The 21,449-nt window shown below is 39.1% G+C and overlaps 1 protein-coding gene across 2 annotated transcripts in view; it reads left to right on the top strand.

Annotated features, from left to right (window-relative positions):
• The first annotated feature begins 653 nt into the window (after positions 1-653).
• Positions 654-21,449, top strand: part of PARN (poly(A)-specific ribonuclease) — a 160,807-nt gene continuing 140,011 nt past the window's right edge. Inside the window, exons 1-9 of one of the 2 annotated variants that reach the window (XM_026650748.1) lie at positions 654-697; positions 1,494-1,574; positions 6,430-6,486; positions 8,186-8,263; positions 13,253-13,296; positions 13,790-13,832; positions 17,268-17,343; positions 19,681-19,791; positions 19,879-19,948. In XM_026650748.1, coding sequence (XP_026506533.1) covers positions 8,210-8,263; positions 13,253-13,296; positions 13,790-13,832; positions 17,268-17,343; positions 19,681-19,791; positions 19,879-19,948 — 398 coding nt within the window. In that variant the 5' untranslated portion in view covers positions 654-697; positions 1,494-1,574; positions 6,430-6,486; positions 8,186-8,209. Of the gene's footprint in view, positions 698-1,493; positions 1,575-6,429; positions 6,487-8,185; positions 8,264-13,252; positions 13,297-13,789; positions 13,833-17,267; positions 17,344-19,680; positions 19,792-19,878; positions 19,949-21,449 lie in introns of those variants that run through there. The other variant, XM_026650747.1, reaches the window with a different exon arrangement.

Raw genomic sequence — 21,449 nt, 5'->3', positions numbered from 1 at the left:
CCCTCATTGTGCAGTGTGAATTTGAAGTACTTGTGGCACCTTAGAGACTAACAAATTTATTTGGGCATAAGCTTTTGATGAAGTAGGTTTTAGCCCACAAAAGCTTATGCCCAAATAAATCTGTTAGTCTCTAAGGTGCCACAAGTACTCCTCATTCTTTTTGCTGATACAGACTAACACGGCTACCACTCTTAAACATGTGGAATTTGAGTGTATGTGCATTCCGGAATGGGTAACGTAGTAACTGCTTTTTTGAATAAATTTCTCTTTCTGAAAAAATGCACAAGCAGTACCTTAACCCAACATCAGATTACACAGATTGATTTAATTGCACTGAAGTGAAGAAATTGAGTTAGAGTTCTGTCAGCAACAGTTCAGCTATCTGCATAGTATATTAAGAAACTAACACTAATTGTTGAAATTCTTGATATACACAAGAAGGCCAAATTATTGAATACCTTGGTACTTTGAATTTGCCAACTTCATTTTGGTTAAAAGCTGCCTTAATAGTTTTTGCATTTAATATTAAGCCTGTCTGTAACCTTACTACAAGTTGCATAGCTATGAAAATTAGCCTAGTTGAAGATGGAGCTTCAGTATACTAACTGCCAAATTAGTCATAAATTATAGTTTACCTTTCACTGTTTGCTGTAGGTATCCAAAAGGTATCCATGTTGAAACTCTGGAGACAGAGAAGGTAATTAATTGACTAACAACATACTGTCTTAGATGCTTGTTCTGTATAAGGGAAATCTCAGTCCTAATGAAATTTCATGCTACTTGACCTCTAAATTTGCCTGCTGAAGCTTTGTTATGCAAACTTTTAAACTTTCATTAAACTATGATAAAATACTTTTGAATAACCTTAGTGGCTTGACTTTAAAATCCATGAGGTATAAATACAAATATATGACATATTTATATAAATACAAATATATGACATATATTTATATTAGCCATTATAGTTTTCACTATATTTTATCTAACATTCAGTACATTGAGAGTATGAAGTCTTGGTCAGCTGAGTGGTTTGATAACAGAACAATAATTGCAGCAGATATTCAGCATTAACTTTTTCCCAAAGAGCTAGGTAAACAATATGAACCCCAAATCACCTGAAAATACTGGATTAAAAAACCCCACTGAAACCTAAAGTTATAGGGAAACTTAGTATGATAAATGTTTTCATTCCAACCAAAAAGCATATTTCCCTTAGGCTTCATTATGTGAGTAGGTTCAGCTCAGATAGCCTTGTTAAAATTATAAGCCCCTAGAAAAAAATTAGTTTATAAAAGAAATACTGTAATATTAATAGGTAAACTTTTGCAGCTAAACTCTGAGTATAACCGATGCAATTTAGCTTTGTTTGCAGTAGAAATTTAGATAGCAAATTGTGATTAGTTCATGTATTAGCATTGGGATTCTATTTTAGTTTCAGTTTTTTTTGTCAAGCTATTCCTGGAATAATTTACTTATGCCATTACTGCTTTCAGAAGGAAAGATACATTGTCATTAGCAAGGTAGATGAAGAAGAGCGCAAAAGAAGAGAACAGCAGAAACAAGCAAAAGAACAGGTAAAATTTTTAGTATCCTTGTTCTTTCTTAAGGTAAAGAAAACCCTGTTCATTTTAATTGAAATGTTGGAATTGGGGAAGAGACCCGACTGACTTGACTTCCACATGGTTATGACACTGAAATTTCCCCACTTCTCAACTCCAGTGTCCTGCCTCTTGCATTGGTGATATCTGATCCTTCAGAGGAAGGAAAAATCAGGGATACGCTTGACTAAGTAAGCAGTGCTGTGCATGATGGAAGTGGAGGGGGGATAATATTTGTACCTGCTCACTGTGGCTCTCTGCTGATGTCATGGAGCATATTACCTTTATCTTAGCAAGCATAGCTAGAAGATATTTATCATTACGCGTCTCTTAAAAACTTGCTACAGTATTTGAAAACCTTCAGTAGTAGCTAACTGCATTCTGAAAAATGTTTCCTTGTACTATTTTCAAACTAAAGTGACACTGTGGAGCTAGCAAGGGATGTTAAGAGTAACAAAAAAGATTTCTACAGGTATGTTCACTACAAGAAGGTCAAGGAAAGTGTGGGCCCCTTATTGAATGGGGGAGGCAATCTAGTGACAGAGGATGTACTCAATGCTTTTTTTTGCCTCTGTCTTCACGAACAAGGTCAGCTCCCAGACTACTGCACTGGGCAGCACAGTATGGGGAGGAGGTGACCAGCCCTCTGTGGAGAGAAAAGTCATTCAGGACTATTTAGAAAAGCTGGACAAGCACAAGTCCATGGGGCTGGATGCACTGCATCCGAGGGTGTTGGCGGATGTGATTACAGAGCCATTGGCCATTATCTTTGGAAACTCATGGCGATTGGGAGAGGTCCCGGATGACTGGAAAAAGGCTAATGTAGTGCCCATCTTTTAAAAAGGGAAGGAGGAGGATCCGGGGAACTACAGGTCAGTCAGCCTCACCTCAGTCCCTGGAAAAATCATGGAGCAGGTCCCCAAGGAATCAATTTTGAAGCACTTAGAGGAGAGGAAAGTCAGCATGGATTCACAAAGGGCAAGTCATGCCTGACTAACCTAATTGCCTTCTATGATGAGATAACTGGCTCTGTGGATGAGGGAAAAGCAGTGGATGTGTTATTCCTTGACTTTAGCAAAGCTTTTGATATGGTCTTCCACAGTATTCTTGCCAGCAAGTTAAAGTAGTATGGCCTGGATGAATGGACTGTAAGGTGGATAGCAAGCTAGCTAGATCATCGGGCTCAACAGGTAGCGATCAACGGGTCCATGTCTAGTTGGCAACCGGTATCAAGCGGAGTGCCCCAAAGGTTGGTCCTAGGGCCGGTTTTGTTCAATATCTTCATTAATGATCTGGAGGATGGTGTGGATTGCATCCTCAGCAAGTTTGCAGATGACACTAAACTGGTAGGAGTGGTAGATACGCTGAAGGGTAGGGATAGGATACAGAGGGACCTAGACAAATTAAGAGGATTGGGCCAAAAGAAATCTGATGAGGTTCAACAAGGACAAGTGCAGAGTCCTGCACTTAAGAAGGAAGAATCCCATGCACTGCTACAGACTAGGGACCGAATGGCTAGGTAGTAGTTCTGCAGAAAAGGACCTAGGGGTTACAGTGGACAAGAAGCTGGATATGAGTCAACAGTGTGCCCTTGTTGCCAAGAAGGCTAACGGCATTTTGGGCTGTATAAGTAGGAACATTGCCAGCAGATTGAGGGACGTGATCATTCCCCTCTATTCGGCATTGGTGAGGCCTCATCTGGAGTACTGTGTCTAGTTTTGGGCCCCACACTACAAGAAGGATGTGGAAAAATTGTAGAGAGTCCAGCGGAGGGCAACAAAAATGATTAGTGGGCTGGAGCACATGACTTATGAGGAGAGGCTGAGGGAACGGGGATTGTTTAGTCTGCAGAAGAGAAGAATGAGGGGGGATTTGATAGCTGCTTTCAACTACCTGAAAGGGGGTTCCAAAGAGGATGGATCTAGACTGTTCTCAGTGGTGGCAGATGATAGGATAAGGAGTAATGGTCTCAAGTTGCAGTGGGGGAGGTTTAGGTTGGATATTGTGAAAAAGTTTTTCCTTAAGAGGGTGGTGAAGCAATGGAATGGGTTACCTAGGGAGGTGGTGGAATCTCCTTCCTTAGAGGTTTTTAAGGTCAGGCTTGACATAGCCCTGGCTGGGATGATTTAGTTGGGGATTGGTCCTGCTTTGAGCAGGGGGTTGGACTAGATGACCTCCTGAGGTCCCTTCCAACCCTGATATTCTATAATTCTTATTTTCTTACTTTGACTTGGTGTCAAAAGGAAGGCCTGAGTATTTTTTTTATTGTACCCCTCATAACATTAAGTACCTCAGTTATTCTTTTTAATGAAAATTAGAGAAGACTTTAATAACTGTCTGTTTTCAGTCTTTCCAGGATAGTCCTGAAACTGGGCATACAGTTCCAGATGTATGGCTTGCAGTACTGAATTGCCTGCTTTAATGGATTTTTAGTGCTTGTAATTCTTTTCTTTGGGACATCAAATGCTTTTGTGCTAAGAATTAATTGAATAGTCACAGTAGAACTTATCCAGCCATAACTACAGAGACTAAGGTTCCCCATAAATGTTAAAAAGTTTTCTTAGTTAGTAGCTCTTAAGGTGGATTAATAATGGATAAAGTAAGAAGATCAAAGTGTTTTTAGTATTGTCCTCTTACCATTAGAATGAGCATAAAGAGTGGGCTTCCAATGCTCAAACATCTTCCCTTGCACTTGCTCTCTATATCCTTATGTGAATCTACTCTACCAGATCTGCAGGTTCTACATGTATGAAACATTTAAGCCTTAAATGCATTACTTACAATGACTGAGTACTTACATTTAAATAGAAGTCGTGTGATGCTTCTAAGTGAAGTTGGTGCACCACATTTGTACTGTAGCATGTTGTTGAAGTAATACTTTTAATGTAAAAATATTCCTTACTGTACCCTAGCTCAATAAAAATGCATTGTTCTAAGAGCAATCAGAGGGCTACTACCTTGGTTCTGGCCACAGAAAGGAAAAAAGAAAAGGAAGAAAGACAAAATGCAATGAATGTGACTCATTTAGGCTGCAACTTCATTCACTTAACATATCTGGCCATGAGTCACACAGTGCAGATTCATTCTTTCCTTAATCATTCCCACTTTTGAGGGCTGCCATCAGCCCTCCCCCTTTTCAAGTTGGTCCCAGTCCATTGTTGGGACCCCATCACCATTTCCTTGTATGGGGACTAAAGTGGGCTTGAAAAAAAACGGGGACTGTACCTGATGTTTGGAGCCCCAGCCCCTCTTTACTTAGGGGATTCCTTCCCCTAAATCCATTTCCAACTCCTGTTTATCAGGGAACTGTATCCCCTTTAATGAGTACCTGCACTGGACACCTGTTGTATGTGTTACCTAAGTTGCAACATCTTGACCTAACCTCCTTCCTTGCATCTCTTGGTCCCTCACCTGCCGTGGGAAGGTGATGGTGAAAAATTCCTTTCTAGCTCCAAATGAAAAAAGCAACCAGCGCAAACCCACAGTAGATCATAAAATCCTGTCCTACTTTGATCCCATGGGTGGGAAGATGGGTGCTGCTGATCAGTGACTGAGAGTGCACGTTCCTTCTGGTATGCATTGGGTATAAATACCTCCCTTCCCTGGTGCACATGGTCAGTCAGAGCCTCCATCTGGTCTGGCCACTTTTCCCACCTTGGCTCTGCTCAGGTAAGTCTGTCCCCCTTTTCCCCCTCCCTTGTAACCCAGATGCAGCAGGGACACCTAATGGAGTCCTGTCCTCCTTTCCTCCAGCCCCAAAATGCACCTCATTCAGTTTTGCTGATTTACATTCTAGAATAACGTAGTAGCTTGTTGTATACAGCATGCAACTCGCAGATCAGTATTTTGAACTAATGGTGTATAGGTTAGCAGTACTTCCAAATACCTTACAGACTGAGGTCTGAAATCAAGACAAATCTCTAAAATATCAAATGGTTGAGTCATGAGATGTCTGTGTCTGTCTCTGGGGCCTGACAAAAGTCCCGAGTCCTGAGCAGAAAAATGCCAGGCACCCTTTATTGAATGCATGTTTCAGGATAAAAATTCAACCTGTTTTGAGCATGCATTATTTGCTCATAAGTGGAAGGCCTCTTTGGCTTGATATTGAACACCCCTTTCTGACTCAGCTAAACGCACTTTCAGTGTGACTTCTTTCACCCCCTGCCAACTCTCTGCTTGCCCTCTTGCAACTTTTACTGCTAAAGGAAGATTTTGAAAAGCATTCGATGGAGGCTTAACTCTGCCGTTATTGAAGTCAATTTTAAGTCTCATTGACTTCAGTGAGAGTAGAATTAAAGCAATAGTGAATTGTTTAAAAAAAACACCTCACTGCTTGTGTTTTTCCTTGGCAATGTAGGCATTGAAATGAGGTGGTAGAAGTTTTTTTCACTCTTGCTCTAATAGCAAAAGCAAAGTTCATCAAATGGAAATGAACAAAAACATTTGATACTATTGAGCAGTTTTACTTTTAGCCCCATTGTTTGCAATACTATGTAAAAGTTTATTGTATCAGACTTAGACATTCCCAACAATTTTCAGGCCAGCTTATGCCTATTTTATAGATGGGGATCTATGGCACAAGTTGACTTGTCTTTTATTTACACCATTAGAGAGAGTGGATACCAGTGCCCTACTCTGACCACAATAATACTTTCGCAAATATTTGCCTTTCCTAGGGTCTGATTTGATTATCATTTTATGAAGTATACTGAATGGGGGACCTTAATTTGAGATCTAGTTGCAGGGATATTGTCTTATTGTCACAATATACAGACATTGCTGTCAGTTATTTGCATTTATACTTCACTTAATGATACTTGAAATTTTGCAGGAAGAACTCAGTGATGCAGTGGGATTTTCCAGAGTCATTCATGCCATTGCTAATTCTGTAAGTTAACCAACACATTGGTTTTTTTTGTTTGTTTTTTTCATATATACCTTTAGTTTTCAGCTGAGGCCTGGCCTGACATGAGTAATTAACACCTGGAGGGAGGCCTCATTACTTGGCGGATAGGATTAGAGAGGTAAACGGATCATCAGGCTGAAAGCAGAACTTTTGTGCTAAATAAGATAAGTAAATAGGTCAGTAGGCTAAAAAAACAGAATGTCTGAGCGAGCTAAGGTAAGAGGGAGAACATCCAGGGAACCATTTACTAGCAATGGACAAGATTAATTAGGAATGCAGAGAAGAGGTCAAGCATCAACAATTTATGGACACAGCATGCTGCACAGGGATTGGTTTTGGCAAAGTAATCAAGCCAATACAAAAATGTGATGTCATGTATAGTAAATGCAATGAGATGTGTAAATGTAGATGAAGGGAGAGGGTTTCTGTGTATGTTTGGAGGTGTGATATACCCTGCATTCACCTCCCTGTTTTTGTTTGATAAGCTCAGTGTATCTTTGCTATATGGCAAATAAAGGAACCTTAGTGATGAAATCTGGAGTCGAACTGAGTTTTTTACATCCCAGAGAACTGGATGAAGTGTTCTGGATAAGCCGAGTGGAAAAGGTCTCAGGGAGTCCAAATTTAGTTAACAGTAAAAAGTTGATAATTCACATAGAGTATGAGGTCCATTACTACTAAATTGTACAAATAAGCAAATACTAATGAAGTATGACTGAAATGTATGTAACTTTAGAGCCCTGCGCGGATACAAAATTTATATCCTTGGGTCTAAAGTGCATATGTGCAGACCTGCTGTGCTCTATCAGGAACCACAATGGTGATAGCAACAGCATGTGGGGCTGCCATATGGGAGTATGCAAGCTGCTCGCACACGCTAGTGTGACCGGGGCAGCTGCCGGTGAGCCTGGTGCCCGTCCCAGTGGCCAGGGCTGGGGATGGTACATCCATGCCAGAGGAGCTGCCTGGGTGGGGTGCTGGCTCCTGTGAGCGGCAGCCCGACATGCTGTTGCTTTCGCTGCTGCAGTTCTTAGTAGAGCTCTGCAGCTCTGTGGATATCCACATCCGTGGATATAAATTTTGTATCCATACAGGGCTCTACTTGACTTTAATTAAGATTTTTGGTTATGGCAATGCTTTGATATAAAATAAGTGTAGTGTATCCTTTTTTAAAAGTCTTTAGTAATATGAGATTTCACTACACCTATTCATTAGATCTTTTAAAAAGTGAATAATACCAATTTCTTATAGGAGTTAACAAGATTCTAAGTCCTGTCCTTTTTGAAAAAAAATTAAGTAACTCTTGTTTTGGCTGTAACCACAAGGTAAAAAGCATAACCACAGTAAGAAAAAGATCAACAGGGTCTGCTTACTTTCTACCTAAATATTCAAAATAGGTTTTTAAATGGTTTTGCTATGGTCTCTAGAACAGGACTCATCGTGTTTGTACAGTGCCTGCCACAATAGTCCCCTCCCCTCTTCTTATTGGCACTGCCACTGTACAAATAATTATCAGATACTTGAACTGTAAAGAATATGCTTGTGATTCAGTATAGTAGTTTGAAGTTATAATGTAATGAATTGAAAACTGAGTGAAACTGCACCAGAGCCTTTTCCGTAACCTATTTTGTATACAGTAGTTTGAAATGTCATTCACACATATAATGGACTCTTTCTTTAGGGCAAACTTGTTGTTGGACACAACATGCTACTGGATGTCATGCACACGATCCACCAGTTTTACTGTCCCCTACCTGAAGTAAGTGGCCTTGTCAGTCTTCAGGTAATTAGAAAATGTATCCTGAAATTTGAAGTAATTCATCTGAATTCTATTGTGGATGGAAACTTACTAGGGGGTGTTGAACAAACTAAAATAGAATCTTTAAAATGCTATTAGAAATCTGTTTGCTTTCTGGAGATACTGGCCCATAGTTCATTCAGTTTTCTTAAACCCTCTACTAGGGAGAGTTTGCAGTTAGGGCTGAAATTATCTCCATCATCAATTTGGTAACTGTATCTTTGAATGAAGTGTCGCAGTAAGAGATGCAACGAGAGATGCAAAGGAGGGGAATTTCCCACACCTAGCCATTCTTTTTAGTTGACAGATCTCAGGAACCCTCCCAGATTGAAGTGTCAATAGAGGAGGTTTTGGAACAAACTGATAAATTCAACAGTAATTTGAAATCTCAGGACCGGATGGTAATCACCCAAGAATTCTGAAGGAACTCGAACATGAAATTGCAGAACTGCTTACTATGATATATAAACTATTGCTTAAATTAGCCTCTACCAGAAGACTAGTGGATAGCTAATGTAATGCTGATTTTTAAAAAAAGGCTCCAGAGGCCATCCTGACAATTACAGGCCTGTAAGCCTAACTTCAGTAGTACGCAAATTGGTTGAAACTATAGTAAAGAATAGAATGATCAGATACATAGATGAACACAATATGTTGAAGAGTCAATGAGGCTTTTGTAAGGGGAAATCCTGCCTCGCAAATCTATTCTAATTCTGGGTCAATTAGGGTGACTAGATAGCAAGTGTGAAAAATTGGGATGGGGATGGGGGTAATAGGTGCCTATATAAGACAAAGCTCCAAATATCAGGACTGTCCCTATAAAATCGGGACATCTGGTCACCCTAGGGCCAACAAATGTGGACAAGGATCCAATGGCTATAGTGTACTTGGACTTCCAGAAAGCCTTTGACAAGGTCTCTCACCAAAGACTCTTAAGCAAAGTAAACAGTCATGGGATGAGATGAAAGGTCCTGTCATTGATCAGTAACTCATTAAAAGGTAGGAAACAAAAGGTAGGAATAAATGGTCAGATTTCACAGTGGAGAGAGATCAATAGTGGGGTCCTCCAAGGATCTATACTGGGACAAGTGATGTTCAACATAGTCATGAATGATCTGGAAAAAGAGGTGAACAATGAGGTGGCAAAATTTGCAGCTGATACTAAGTTACTCAAGACGGTTAAGTCCAAAGCTGAATGCAAAGAGTTAGCGGGGATCTCACAAAATAGGGTGACTGGGCAACAAAATGGCAGATGAAATGCAATGTTGATAAATGCAAAATAATGCACATTGGAAAACATAATTCCAACTATACATACAAAATGATGGGGTCTAAATTAGCTGTTGCCACTCAAGGAAAAGATCTTGGAGTCATTGTGGATAGTTCTCTGAAAACATCTGCTCAAAGTAGAGCAGCAGTTACAGTGAGGATTCAGGGTATTAAATGTATGTTATTGAAACATGTAAGTTGAGTGCAAATAAAAATCAACTCTAGTATGTGACTTTATGTACTATAGTATTTCTAACTGTATACCTCAATCACTTTTAAAAGCATTTGTCCTGAAAGCTTTAAAATTTCAACCCATGTATAATTGGGCATATGTCCTTATTGTCCTTGAGCTATTTTTAATTGAGACTTGAGTATAAAACTAGTAACCTTTATGAAGTGACTGTAATTGAAAACCTAGTCTGACTAAAGATATGTTACATTCATCACGTTTAGCCTTTATAATCCCATATCACTAAGTATTTACAGTGCAGGAAAGCTATTTGGAAATGGCAGTTTCCTATGGAGCATGAATAATGCTAAAGAAGAGTATAATTATTAAAGGACAGAATTGTCTTCAGTGATCAGGAGTTGCAATGCTCTATGGCAGTGGAAAATTTAAGTTGTAGGAAATCAAGTTTTAAGTTCAGTTTCAGGAAAAGGAAAACTAGGAAGTCAATTGTGTACTTGCAGCTCTTGGCCCTCAATGCTGCTTCAGTAATTGACTGGGTAATTAGGTGCATTATACTTGTTTCTTTTAAAATTCCTTACATTTTATGTCTTAACAAGGCCTCTAGCGTTAATGGAAGTGTTTTACTTTCCTCTGCTGTATTTTAAAAATAAAGTTCTCTTCTGTGATGTTTGCTAGAAGCTGAGTTGACATGGAGATGTGACATGTGATATGGAGATGACATTATGAAATCTAATCCCAGAAGTTGGGGGATAAAATCAAATTGATTATAAGGATGGGAATTGCAGTACTGAAATATTGGAGGGGGAGGGTGTTCTGATTATTTAAGAAGTCCTAATCTACTAGCCTGGCCTTTGTTTGTGCTAGGTGGGTAAGGCTACAGTACTAGTCTTTGAGGAAGCAAGAGATTTGGCTGGAGAGGGGTCACTTGTGTCCTGTACAGGCATCATAAACTTTGAGGCTTTTTCAGGTGAGGCTGCATGTGAGACTTGGCTATTAGATGTGGGGGAAATGGGTTGAGGCTTGTTTGAACTATGTTGGCACATAGGTAAATAGGGAGTCACTTGCTCAAGAAACCATCTTTAGACAGGGGTGTAACATGGCCTTTTTGGTTATTAAAGTGCAGGTGAGGTGCTGTCACTGCTTCTGAAGTCCTCAGATTTTGGTCAATGTAGTTATGGTGTAGGCTGATTATCTTTACCTACTCCTACAAATGATCAAGGGTCTGCACCCTTTGATGCTGTTGAGTCATTCAGAAGTTGTCACTTGCAGCTTGCGTTAGCCCTCTTTCCCTGTGAAAATAGGGAGATCCAGAATCCAAGGCCATCATTAAAGCATTTCGGCTTCTGTTATAGAAGAAGGTTGGCAGCTGAGAGAGAAGGGGCAGAGTCAATTAGGACTTGTATTTGTGGTGGGGATTTTCAGGCACTGGGAAGAGTGAGTAGTGACTGATTATCTGGGGATCACCCAGACAGGCCTCCCTTGTAACTTTGGGTGCCTTAATGCTGTGCTGCTGTGGCTCAGAGCCCTGACACTAGTAGCCAGCCGACAAACAAAGACTCAGCCTGGCCTCCACCAGTTTAATTACTCCTTGCAGGGTGACTCCAACAGCCCTTCTGGTCCTGAGCCTCTCCACATTTGTCTAACCTGAGTTCTAAACCACCAGACACTGGGACTCTTCCCTTCTGGTTTGTCACCCCCAAAAGTGTGGAAACAGTCCTCAGTTATCAGCTCACTTTAGCAGACACTCCTCACAGTTTGCACACCAGAGACCTGCTTGGGATAAAAATAAACAACATTTATTTAATAAAATAATCTCAGACTCAAAGATGAAACGGTAAGGAAAAAGCAAACAAGTTAAGGAATATAAACATAAAGATGCAACTTCATGCTTTACATTTCTGTATTAGATAAATTCCTTTTTCTAATACAAACTTACCTATTGCCTTTGAACAGTTTCCCAGCTTGCCCCCTAGCCTTAGGTGATGAGATCCTGTGTTCACAGGCAGCGCCCTCCACCCCTGTCCCTTCTGCTGTTGAGACTGTCCCTCAGTTCAGTGCTTTTCACTTCAAACCCCACCTTCCCTTTTAATATGGCTTGCAGTTTTTTCCGCCCTGACTATGGTAATTCATTGTTTCTCAGAACAGGGGAAATTCCCTTTTGATTTGGTAGCTGGGGTGTTTGTGTCTTCCCATTAACTGTAATGGTACATTATTTGACTTTTCCTGGGTTGTACGATGGATTGTTTCTTGTCTGCTGTGAGGTGTATTTGAAATTGTAGTACATATCATGAGCATAGTATTTTATATATGTATATTCGTAATCAGTCTGTATACATATTTCAGACCATCAAGTTCAGAACATTACAGGTTTTCATAAAAGACCTTATTCAACATATTTTTGTACACAACATTGTATACAACCTGTGGATTCAGTTGCTTACTCTGTGAGATTCAGACCCACTGTTCTCTCCTTGGAGTGTCTGAGCCCTGATTGTCACACCCCCTTTGTGAGTTTGATGGAGCTGTCTACTGGTGTCAGGGCTCTGAGCCATAGCAGCATAACATGAAAGCAACTCATGGCTGCAGGACAGGTGGTGACAGAACCCCTTACTGATCTGGGTGATCCCCAGAACATCACACTGACTTCTCCCCTTCTGCCCCCTCATAAGGGTTTTAGCTGGATTACTTCCCCCCTCCTCTTTGGGCATAGAGTGGGGTTCTGGTATACATCTCCGCTGCAGAGAGTGGACTCTTCACCTCTACTAGCAGATTCACTGCCATTTCTGTGTGAATACAGAGGATGGGTTTTCTCAACCTTCCCCAGAAGCCCCAGGTGACCATCTGTTCATATGCTTCATTGGCTCAAAGAGTTAATGTTTAAGAGAATGAGTTGTCATACACAAACCCCTTCTAAGAAAGGGCCAATGACTTAAGCATTTCATTAGTAAAATATCTCCTGAAAATGAACATTAAATTAAATTAATTCTCTACTATGAAATATATAAGAAATACTTACTAATTTTTTCAGTTTTCTGTAGATGATTAGCTCTAATATCAGACAGAACATGGAGGCTGCCATTGTTAGTATGGGATGGGAAAAGCACTTGATTCTAATGGAAAGCGGGGTTTGGGTTATACCAAACTTCTTCAGGTTAAAAGTTTCTGCTCATCTTCTGTAGCAGCCTTTTCAGTTATCTTTGCATAGCAGAATATTGGAGATGGCTGGCAGAAGGTTTAGGTGAAAAAACAGTGACAAGCTAAAAGGTTATAATCCTATAAAAACTGAGTGTGAGCAGGCATTCAAAGAGTGTAACCAAGTACACTTCGATCTTAAATAAAAAAGAATACAGTCATTGGATCTTACTTTAGAAATCTTAGTGGATAAAAGAGTTGGAACCTCTTGATCAATATCTATTTCAGGCTAGTAGAATGCCTTATGAATTTTATGCTGTTCGGATTTGATAGTAACAAAACTTTGTTTTGAATTTTAGGACCTAAGTGAGTTTAAGGAGTTAGCGGCATGTGTCTTTCCCAGGTAGGCTCATCTTCAAATTACAATTGAGCAGTTTTTTCACAGATATCAACTGTCAAATTCCAGCTATCTTCTTGGCTAAATTAAGCATAAAATTATGGTTGTGACTTGTATTACAATTTGCAGTGATTTAAGAACAATTTAGTTTAAAAATAATCTTACTGTCTGCATTTTAATTCATATTTATGACATTGCTGATTGCATCGCCCTTGTCAGAATACTTCTTAGCCAAAGAGAAGCCTTTACAAAAAATTCTTTGTATGAAAATTATTTGCTATTAATGTTACGAGTTTCAGCTCTTTATCAGGCTTAGTTTGTTGACTTTTTCTAGTGGACATAGCTCAGTTCTAATGCTCCCTGAAGATCTGTGTTAATGACTTTCAGCATCTTAATGTTGTTGTTTACCACTGAATAAAACAAAATATCCTTCAGTGTTTGGCAAAATTGTTTATAAAAGCAAAACACTTTATTCTTACCTCTTAAATTTCATTTTTAGACTATTGGATACTAAACTGATGGCAAGTACGCAACCTTTTAAGGTAACTTACAAATGTAAATAACTATAGTCTAATCTTTTTGTGTGTGTTTTAAATGAGTACTGAAATACAAGTAATATTTTGCTAGAAGATAACCGATAATAGAATGTTTCATTTATAAATACTACCTCTGTTGTAGCAGGATGACTTCATACTGTTGTAAAAACTTTCTCATCTAACCCTTCTAAAACTACAGTAAATGAGCTTTAAAATAAATTATAATACTTTTTAAATTCCATTCTTTCATGGTAAAAACTCTACTACATGGCTGGTCTTGAGCAGTTAGCTTTGGGTCCTGGACAAATGTAAAGTTCTTAATTGACTGTGCTGAAACTAATCTTCTACGATTTCTACTGATGGATAATTCATATCCATCATGATTTTCCACAAAATTCTGGGAGCCCCATTCCTGTAGTCCTTACTTGGGTAACTATCCTCTCAATCAACAGGACTTTTGCCTGAGTAGGACTCTGGGTTTTTGAGTCCCAGGTGCATCATTTTTGTTTATAGACTCATTTGACTGTTCAAACGTAATTTTAACAAGAGATATTTTTAAAATGTCAGTTGAACGGAGTATTCAGTTAAGTTCAATTTAATGCTGTGTTGTACCACAGTTGCTGGATTTTATATCCATGGTAATACTAAACTATTGATTTGAATGTAGGATTTCATCATGGCCAAATTCTATCTGTATAGTAAAATATAATTTTTTAGGTATAGCTATATATACAAAATAGGCAACTAACCCGTCTTGTGTGTGTGTGTGTATGTATGTATGTATGTATGTATATACACACACTAGGATAACAATTCAAAATGTTGCATAAATGGAAAAATATTTGTAGGACCAATATCTTAAAGGTAGTCTTAACTTTCTAGGCACACAAGCTCTTGCAGTACATGTGATCTGTACTAGAACAATATGGGGCACTAAAGGAAAAAACACTATTTAATTCATAATTATGAATAAGAAATACGGACAGTTAGCTATATTTTTGTCCTGTTCTAAGTGGGCTGCAAATCTTAACTTCTGCATATGTTATGTATTAACTTGGTGTCCTCTTAATTCAAAAAGCATATTGCTTTTACTGTTTAAAATGTGGTTCTAATTAATGAGACTGGTAGAATGGTTTTGCTTTGTGAATAACAGTTGTTGCATCCTGAATTGTCTGTCTTCTTGTGGACCTCTTCTTCAGGGGTGAAAGTAACTTAACTGACTTATCGGTACGCAGAGTGGCCGGGGTCCTGGGCAAGGCAGGTGGGGGGCAGCTCTGGGCCCCTGGAAGGGGCGGGGCCTCAGGTGGAGGGGGCAGGACTGGGGCCAAAATCCCCCAACCAGCCTTTCAGCGCTGCCTGGCTGGTGCCACCTGGGGCTCCGGCAGTGATTTAAAGGGCCTGGGGCTTCGGCTGCTGACATGGTAGCAGCAGTGGCGCCGGGAGCCCTGGGCCCTTTAAATTGCCGCCGGGGCCCTTTTAAATTGACGAGCCCCAGGGTAGCTGCCCCTTTTGCCCTCCCCCATCAGCGGCCCTGCCAGTATGGTCGGCACTTTCTTGCCGGTATGCCGGATCGGACCAGACTGGCTTACTTTCACCTCTGCTCTTCTCACATTCATGACAGCAAATATTAGGTCCTGCAAGTTGCTTGCTCATCTGGATACTAAAGCCCTAGAGTTTTGCAAACTCTCAGTCTTTAACTTTTAGAAGTTTCCAACTGGAAGGAAATGTTGCTTACATGTACTGCTGTTTTTCTGTGGCACATATATACTCCTTGCATACTGAGAGCAGTCTGTGTGAAATTAAAAACGCTTCCTAAATATCACATACCAGTTAGAGGAATGAATGGCTAGGCTAGTGATCATTCTGCAAAACTTTCCTGTGTGCCCCAGGACTGAGTGAATTCTAAACGCGAATGGTGACCTGATGAAGCAGGTGCCTCTAGAGGTGCATACCTTGCAATAATAACTTCTGTAGCTTTTTTGGGAGGGGTGAGGGGCAAGGTCTTAATGAGTAAAAATAACTAATTTATGTAGCAAGAATTTCAGCCTTGTGTTGAGCAGTACTGTTTGAGTCCAAATAGATCTGAAGGCTTTTGTAACTTGAAAACTAATATTTTGAGAACACGTTGGGTTTTGTGTTTAGCTCACATACTTCAGTGATACTTGCTTTGGAATTTTTACTGTACTTATAATTTTGGGTTGGGGGGGGAATAGAAATAATGTTATCATTTGTGTACATGCCTTGTGCATCTAATTAGGGTTTTTGGATGCCAGTGCAACAAGTATTCTGAGCTTGACCACTGGGTTGAAAATTATTTGGCAGGTTCTTAATATAGTTTTTAAAGACAGTAGTACTTGTTTATCTTGTTTTTCAGCTCTGGTGGCTAAAACTTTTGTTCTCAGAATAGGTCTGTCTGAGGTAGTGCTAGTGCAAGCCTTCCCACCCTATTCTACCCATGTAGCTTTACACTGGATGGATGGCTACTGTGAGTGAGGGTATTCCAGTCTGTGTCCCGTTTGGTTCTTGGCTTCTGGTTATTGTCTTGAAACATAAGAGTTAAACTCAAACCACAAAATTATTACATATATTGTAGATAGCTGAAGTTGTAGGATGATAGCGCAGCTGAGTAGGGAGAACTAAGTTCTACTGACTTCCAGTGGTTATCACCTTGAGCAAGTTGCTGCCTGTTTCTCTCTTTGTACAATGGAGAGACTAATGGTGTTATAAATACAAAGTATTTAGTGACCCAAATAATGAATTAGACTAGATTTGTCTTTTTATTTCAGATTTAAGAATCTTTGTGTAATGTGTCAGTAACTACTTTTGTTATATTGAATAAAGCTAGTCAACTAAGCTAATGTATAAGATTTGCTAACTCTAATAAATCAGACACCATATAACAGTGTAACTAAACTGTTAGTCTATTTCTATTGCTTGGCTACCCCATTAAGCAACAGTATACCTTGTTGTATATTCTTTACTATCTGTTTAAAAAAAATCTCACCAGCTCAAGTACCAATATTTTTGGTCAGCTATATCCTTTCTGGGCAAGAGGTGCTCAGTTCTAATTCCATAACCTGCTGTAAACCTGGGTTTTTGTGAATTGCTGTTTGTGCTCCTTTTTCAGCAGGGGGCCAAATTTTAGATAAGAACTGTGCCTCAATATTGATTTTGCTGTTTTTTAGGGTTCCCAGAGCCTAAATTGCTTTTGATAGAAATAGTGTAATTGTAACAATTATTTGCATGGAACCTTAAACTTGGGTTGGAACAAACTGTTCATTCCAAGACTTTAGAGTTTGGAACTGGATTGTGTATAGCTCTGTAGAGCACACAGGCCAGCGGTACTAAATCCCAATTGTTATCTCTAATACATATGATTTCAGTATATGGTAAAATGCATTTGCCATTGATGTCCTCACATACTGTGCCTTATGTTTCTAGGAAATTATTAACAACACATCCCTTGCAGAACTGGAAAAGCGTTTAAAAGAGATTCCATTCAACCCTCCTGAAGTTGGTAAGGATGCATAAAAGCGTTTGTCCCATGACCCTAAATTATGTGCTAGGTTTCCTCTTTCGCAGAAAAGATTGATATGCTTATTGCTTGGTTTGGGATGTAAAATGGTCTATTTCTAAATTAAATGGTGTTTAAACTCCATTTAGTATTGGCAGTGGGTTACATATATGCAATACCATTTGTGATCATTATTCTTTGTGGTTTTAGGCATTATATTTTGAGTGAAGTAGAATAGTAATTCTTGAATGAACAGCTGTTCTGTCACTGTACTGATGGCATTTGTTCTGTAGCTTAGGTTTTGGTGAATAATTTCTGCTATGTCTCAAATTAAGCCAAGATGTAAGTACTTTACTCTAAAAGCTCTTACTTAATTAATTACCAGTAGTACTTAGCTGGACTCTTTGAAAAAATACACTAGTAACTAGATCCCATGCTAACTTTTAGAATGTAATTAAGTACTGTGGAGCTGTATCACTTTTTCTAAGGCAGTGGCATGAAAGAAGAGATGTTAAATGATCAGAAGGGACAGACTGGTTTTAACATTCTGGAATGGAGGGCACGAATTGCTGATATAGAAAGGGGAAAAACCATTGGGCAGCGTAACATGTTAAAAGGCAGGAGGAGAGGGTCTCTTGTCTTAAGCAATACAGATGTTTGAATTACTCTGTTTAGCATTCTAAATATGCATAGCTAATGCACTTAGTTTAATAAACTTGGGTGGCTTCAAGAAAGGAAATAGTAATCCAGAGGCTTTCTGACTTCTGTCTGTAATAATCATTCTATTAACCAACCGGCAGGAGGTGCTGGTGCACACAGCATAGTTTCCTACTTCCACATATGTACTTTTCACAATGTATTCACTGTAGCCTCTTCGAACTTGGGGATGGGACAACTTGGCCTCTCCCTGGTGAGCTCTTTTAGCTGATGTAGTACCAAATGATTGTATGAAATCATATTAATTTTGCTACTTGTTGGGTTCTGCATCAAAATTTGGTGGATACGTTAACATTAATCACTTGTAGTGAATGACTACTGTAAAGTTTGATATTGCCATAGATGTGGGTCAGAACTTTCAAGGCAAAGATGGTTTAAAGTTATTGAAATACTTCTGTCAATTGTTCGATTTGTGGAGAAATGTGTTTGTGGGTATGCATTGTGGCGTTAAAAGGATAACTTGATTTTAAACTCAAACAGGTTAACTGAACCTGTTAGGTGGTAGTAACATTTTTTTCTTAGAAATATACCCTTTCGAGAGAGGACTGTTTTTGGCTGTGAAACATTGGCATACTTATGTGTTAGTGCTGTGTAACTTTTTTTTGTAGATTTTTAAACTTAAATATGCTAAGAATTTTGAGTCATGGTTAGACACTGGAAAAATACTAGATAAGGTAGTTAGTAAGCTTATTTTGTTACATATAGGTAGGCTTCCTTTACATATGGCTAAAATACTATATTTTTACACCTATTTATGTCCCTATTTTAAATATTGGGGTGTACTTCATAGCTATATTCATTCATCACTTTTGCTGCGGAAAAGACTCCTTAATTGTTGTAATGTGAATATAACTAAGCTTGACTTCCATTTCCACTGTGTGTACTTAAGTTTGGTTTAAGCAGCTGTTTCTCTTCTTCTAGTCCCATTTCCCCTTTAAAAATGTTGCTTGAACTGTTCAGATGTCTCTCTACAGACTGGGAAATTAAGTATTAAAGGCTACACAATCCTAATGTTGGGGGCTTGTGGGGTGGGAGTAAATTGACTGTCAATGGGACGTAGGCTTTCTAAATATTTTAGGGCTAAACTTTTAAAAAGTATTTAGGTGCTTAAAAATGCAGTTAGGGTACTTAGTGGGATTTTCAGAATGCCACAAGATACTTATTTGCATATTTAGTCATTTAAGTATCTTTAAAAAATATGGCCCTAAGTCACCTTTGGAAATAGGATTTAGATGCTGAAGTCACTTAGGCACTTTTGAAAAATTTTAGTCTGTTTGCTACCAGTGGAGTAACAATTACAAGCTGTATATGTCATGTGTTGCAGAAGAATCAGAAGAAATAAGCTGATGACTAATCCTGTTCCCATTGTATCAATGGAAGTTTGGCTGCTAAAGTGGCAGTATGGTCCAGAATATCTCTGGATGAGAAGGGCTATGAGAGTCTAGTGGTACAATTTTTGACTCAGTGGGAATAGGAATGGTTCCTAGAAGCCTTCTCCTGTCAATGAAGCTTACTAGAATTATCCATAGTGCATTATGCACTTGGAGCAAATGTAAGTTTCCGGTTAAATATAACTTCCACTTCCATGGTACCCTTAGATAAACATGACTTTTCCTTCTTCAGAAAGTGCAGAAGGGTTTCCAAGCTATGACACAGCTTCTGAACAACTTCATGAAGCAGGCTATGATGCTTACATAACAGGACTGTGTTTCATCTCCATGGCTAACTACCTAGGTACTATATTTTTTTTCCCCAAAAAACTTTTCCTCCATGCTCTGTTTCACTGCATGTGATATGCTGAATTTCTTCTTTGTTTATTAGGTTCATTTCTCAGTCCTCCGAAAAATCATGTATCTGCTAGATCAAAACTCATTGAACCCTTTTTTAACAAGTAAGTAATCACTGTACATTACAAAATCTGCTATAATCTTAAGGTGGCGCTGAAAACCCTAGCCTCAGTTTAAACTAATCACTTGTATTTTCTTTACATTTAAAATTCCCTAGTGGCATATCTTATTTGTATTAAGAATTTCATAAAGTGTTGGTATTGGGAGTTAAAAACTCCCATATATTCATTAAGTATTTCTTCTGAGCAGGGAGATGCCTGCCAACTTGCTCAAGAGAGCATGGTAGGGATTATGTTAAAACTGTGGCTCTAGCTCCGTTGTTATTCTCGGTATTGAGATGTATACTTTTGTCAGTTAGCAAATGTTTGCATAGTTCTAAGGAATAATCAAAGTGAGAAAAATAACTCTGATTAGATGTTTCTATAGTTCGTAAGGCAAAGTTAGGTATCATAGATTTAGTGTGAGCAATAATTAAGCTTGTTGCTGCACTGACTTAAAAAAAAGAGAGAGATGTAGCCTAGAAGTATGTCCAAAGGATCCAGAGTGGTATTTTTGATGCACCTTTTGCTTTACCTGGACCAGAATCTTAATATCTGTTTATTTAAGATAGCAGGCAATAAACTTTTAAAGAAGTTACGTTGAATTTTCAGAATAAATTCATAGGATCTAAAATTCACAGCATTTTTTAGTTCTGGATTAGATATTCATGAAGATCTTAAAGCTTTAATTGAGAATTTTAGAAATCTAAAGGGTTTTTTTGTGCATGTTTCTGATGCCTTGATTATTCATAGTCTTTCCTTATCATGCTTCTGAAGGTAGAAGAATCTTACATGATGGCATGTGAACACAGTAAGGTTATGATGGGGAATCTCTTAACAGAGGTTTAGTGACAATTGTAAACCGAAGACTACCACATTTTGGAAAGAAATAACCAAATCTGCAAACTGTCACCTTATTGGAGATAATATTGAAGGCATGTTGAGCTAAGTCACAAAGAAACTTAGGGGCATCAGCACTCCCGATTTTTTTGACACTTACAAAATCACTGAGATTCACAAAGCTTGAGTTAGGCACATAGGTGCCCTATACAATGAGGGGACGGGGGGAGAGCCTCCTGAGAGTGGGTTTCACAAAAGGCAGCATGCTGGCGGCTCCTTGCCTAAACCAGCCAATGGGAGATGCCAAGATGAGGTTTTCATCCTACACCCTGTACCTCTGAGATAGGCATGCCTAAATTCGGGATGCAGGGCGGTGCTTTCCTATATTGGGATTCTCAGCTGCACACCCTTGCTTGACATTAGGCACCTATGCCATTTTATCAAGAAGCTGAGAGGGAGGGGAAGGAGGAGGATCTCCCTCATAACTTTTAGCCCAGGGGTTAGGATACTCACTGGGGATATGGGAGACCCTGGTTCACGCCCCTCCCACCACCTGAGGGGAAGAAGGGATTTGAACAGGGATATGCCACTTTTCGTGTGAGTAAATAATCACTGGACAATAGGATATTGTGATGTGTGGGGCTCCCTCAGTCTCTCTGAAGGTGTT

The sequence above is a fragment of the Terrapene carolina genome, unplaced genomic scaffold (assembly GCF_002925995.2).
Source record: "Terrapene carolina triunguis isolate 2854851 unplaced genomic scaffold, T_m_triunguis-2.0 Scaffold93, whole genome shotgun sequence".
Lineage (NCBI taxonomy): Eukaryota > Metazoa > Chordata > Testudines > Emydidae > Terrapene > Terrapene triunguis.
This window is presented reverse-complemented; position numbering and strand designations above follow the sequence as displayed.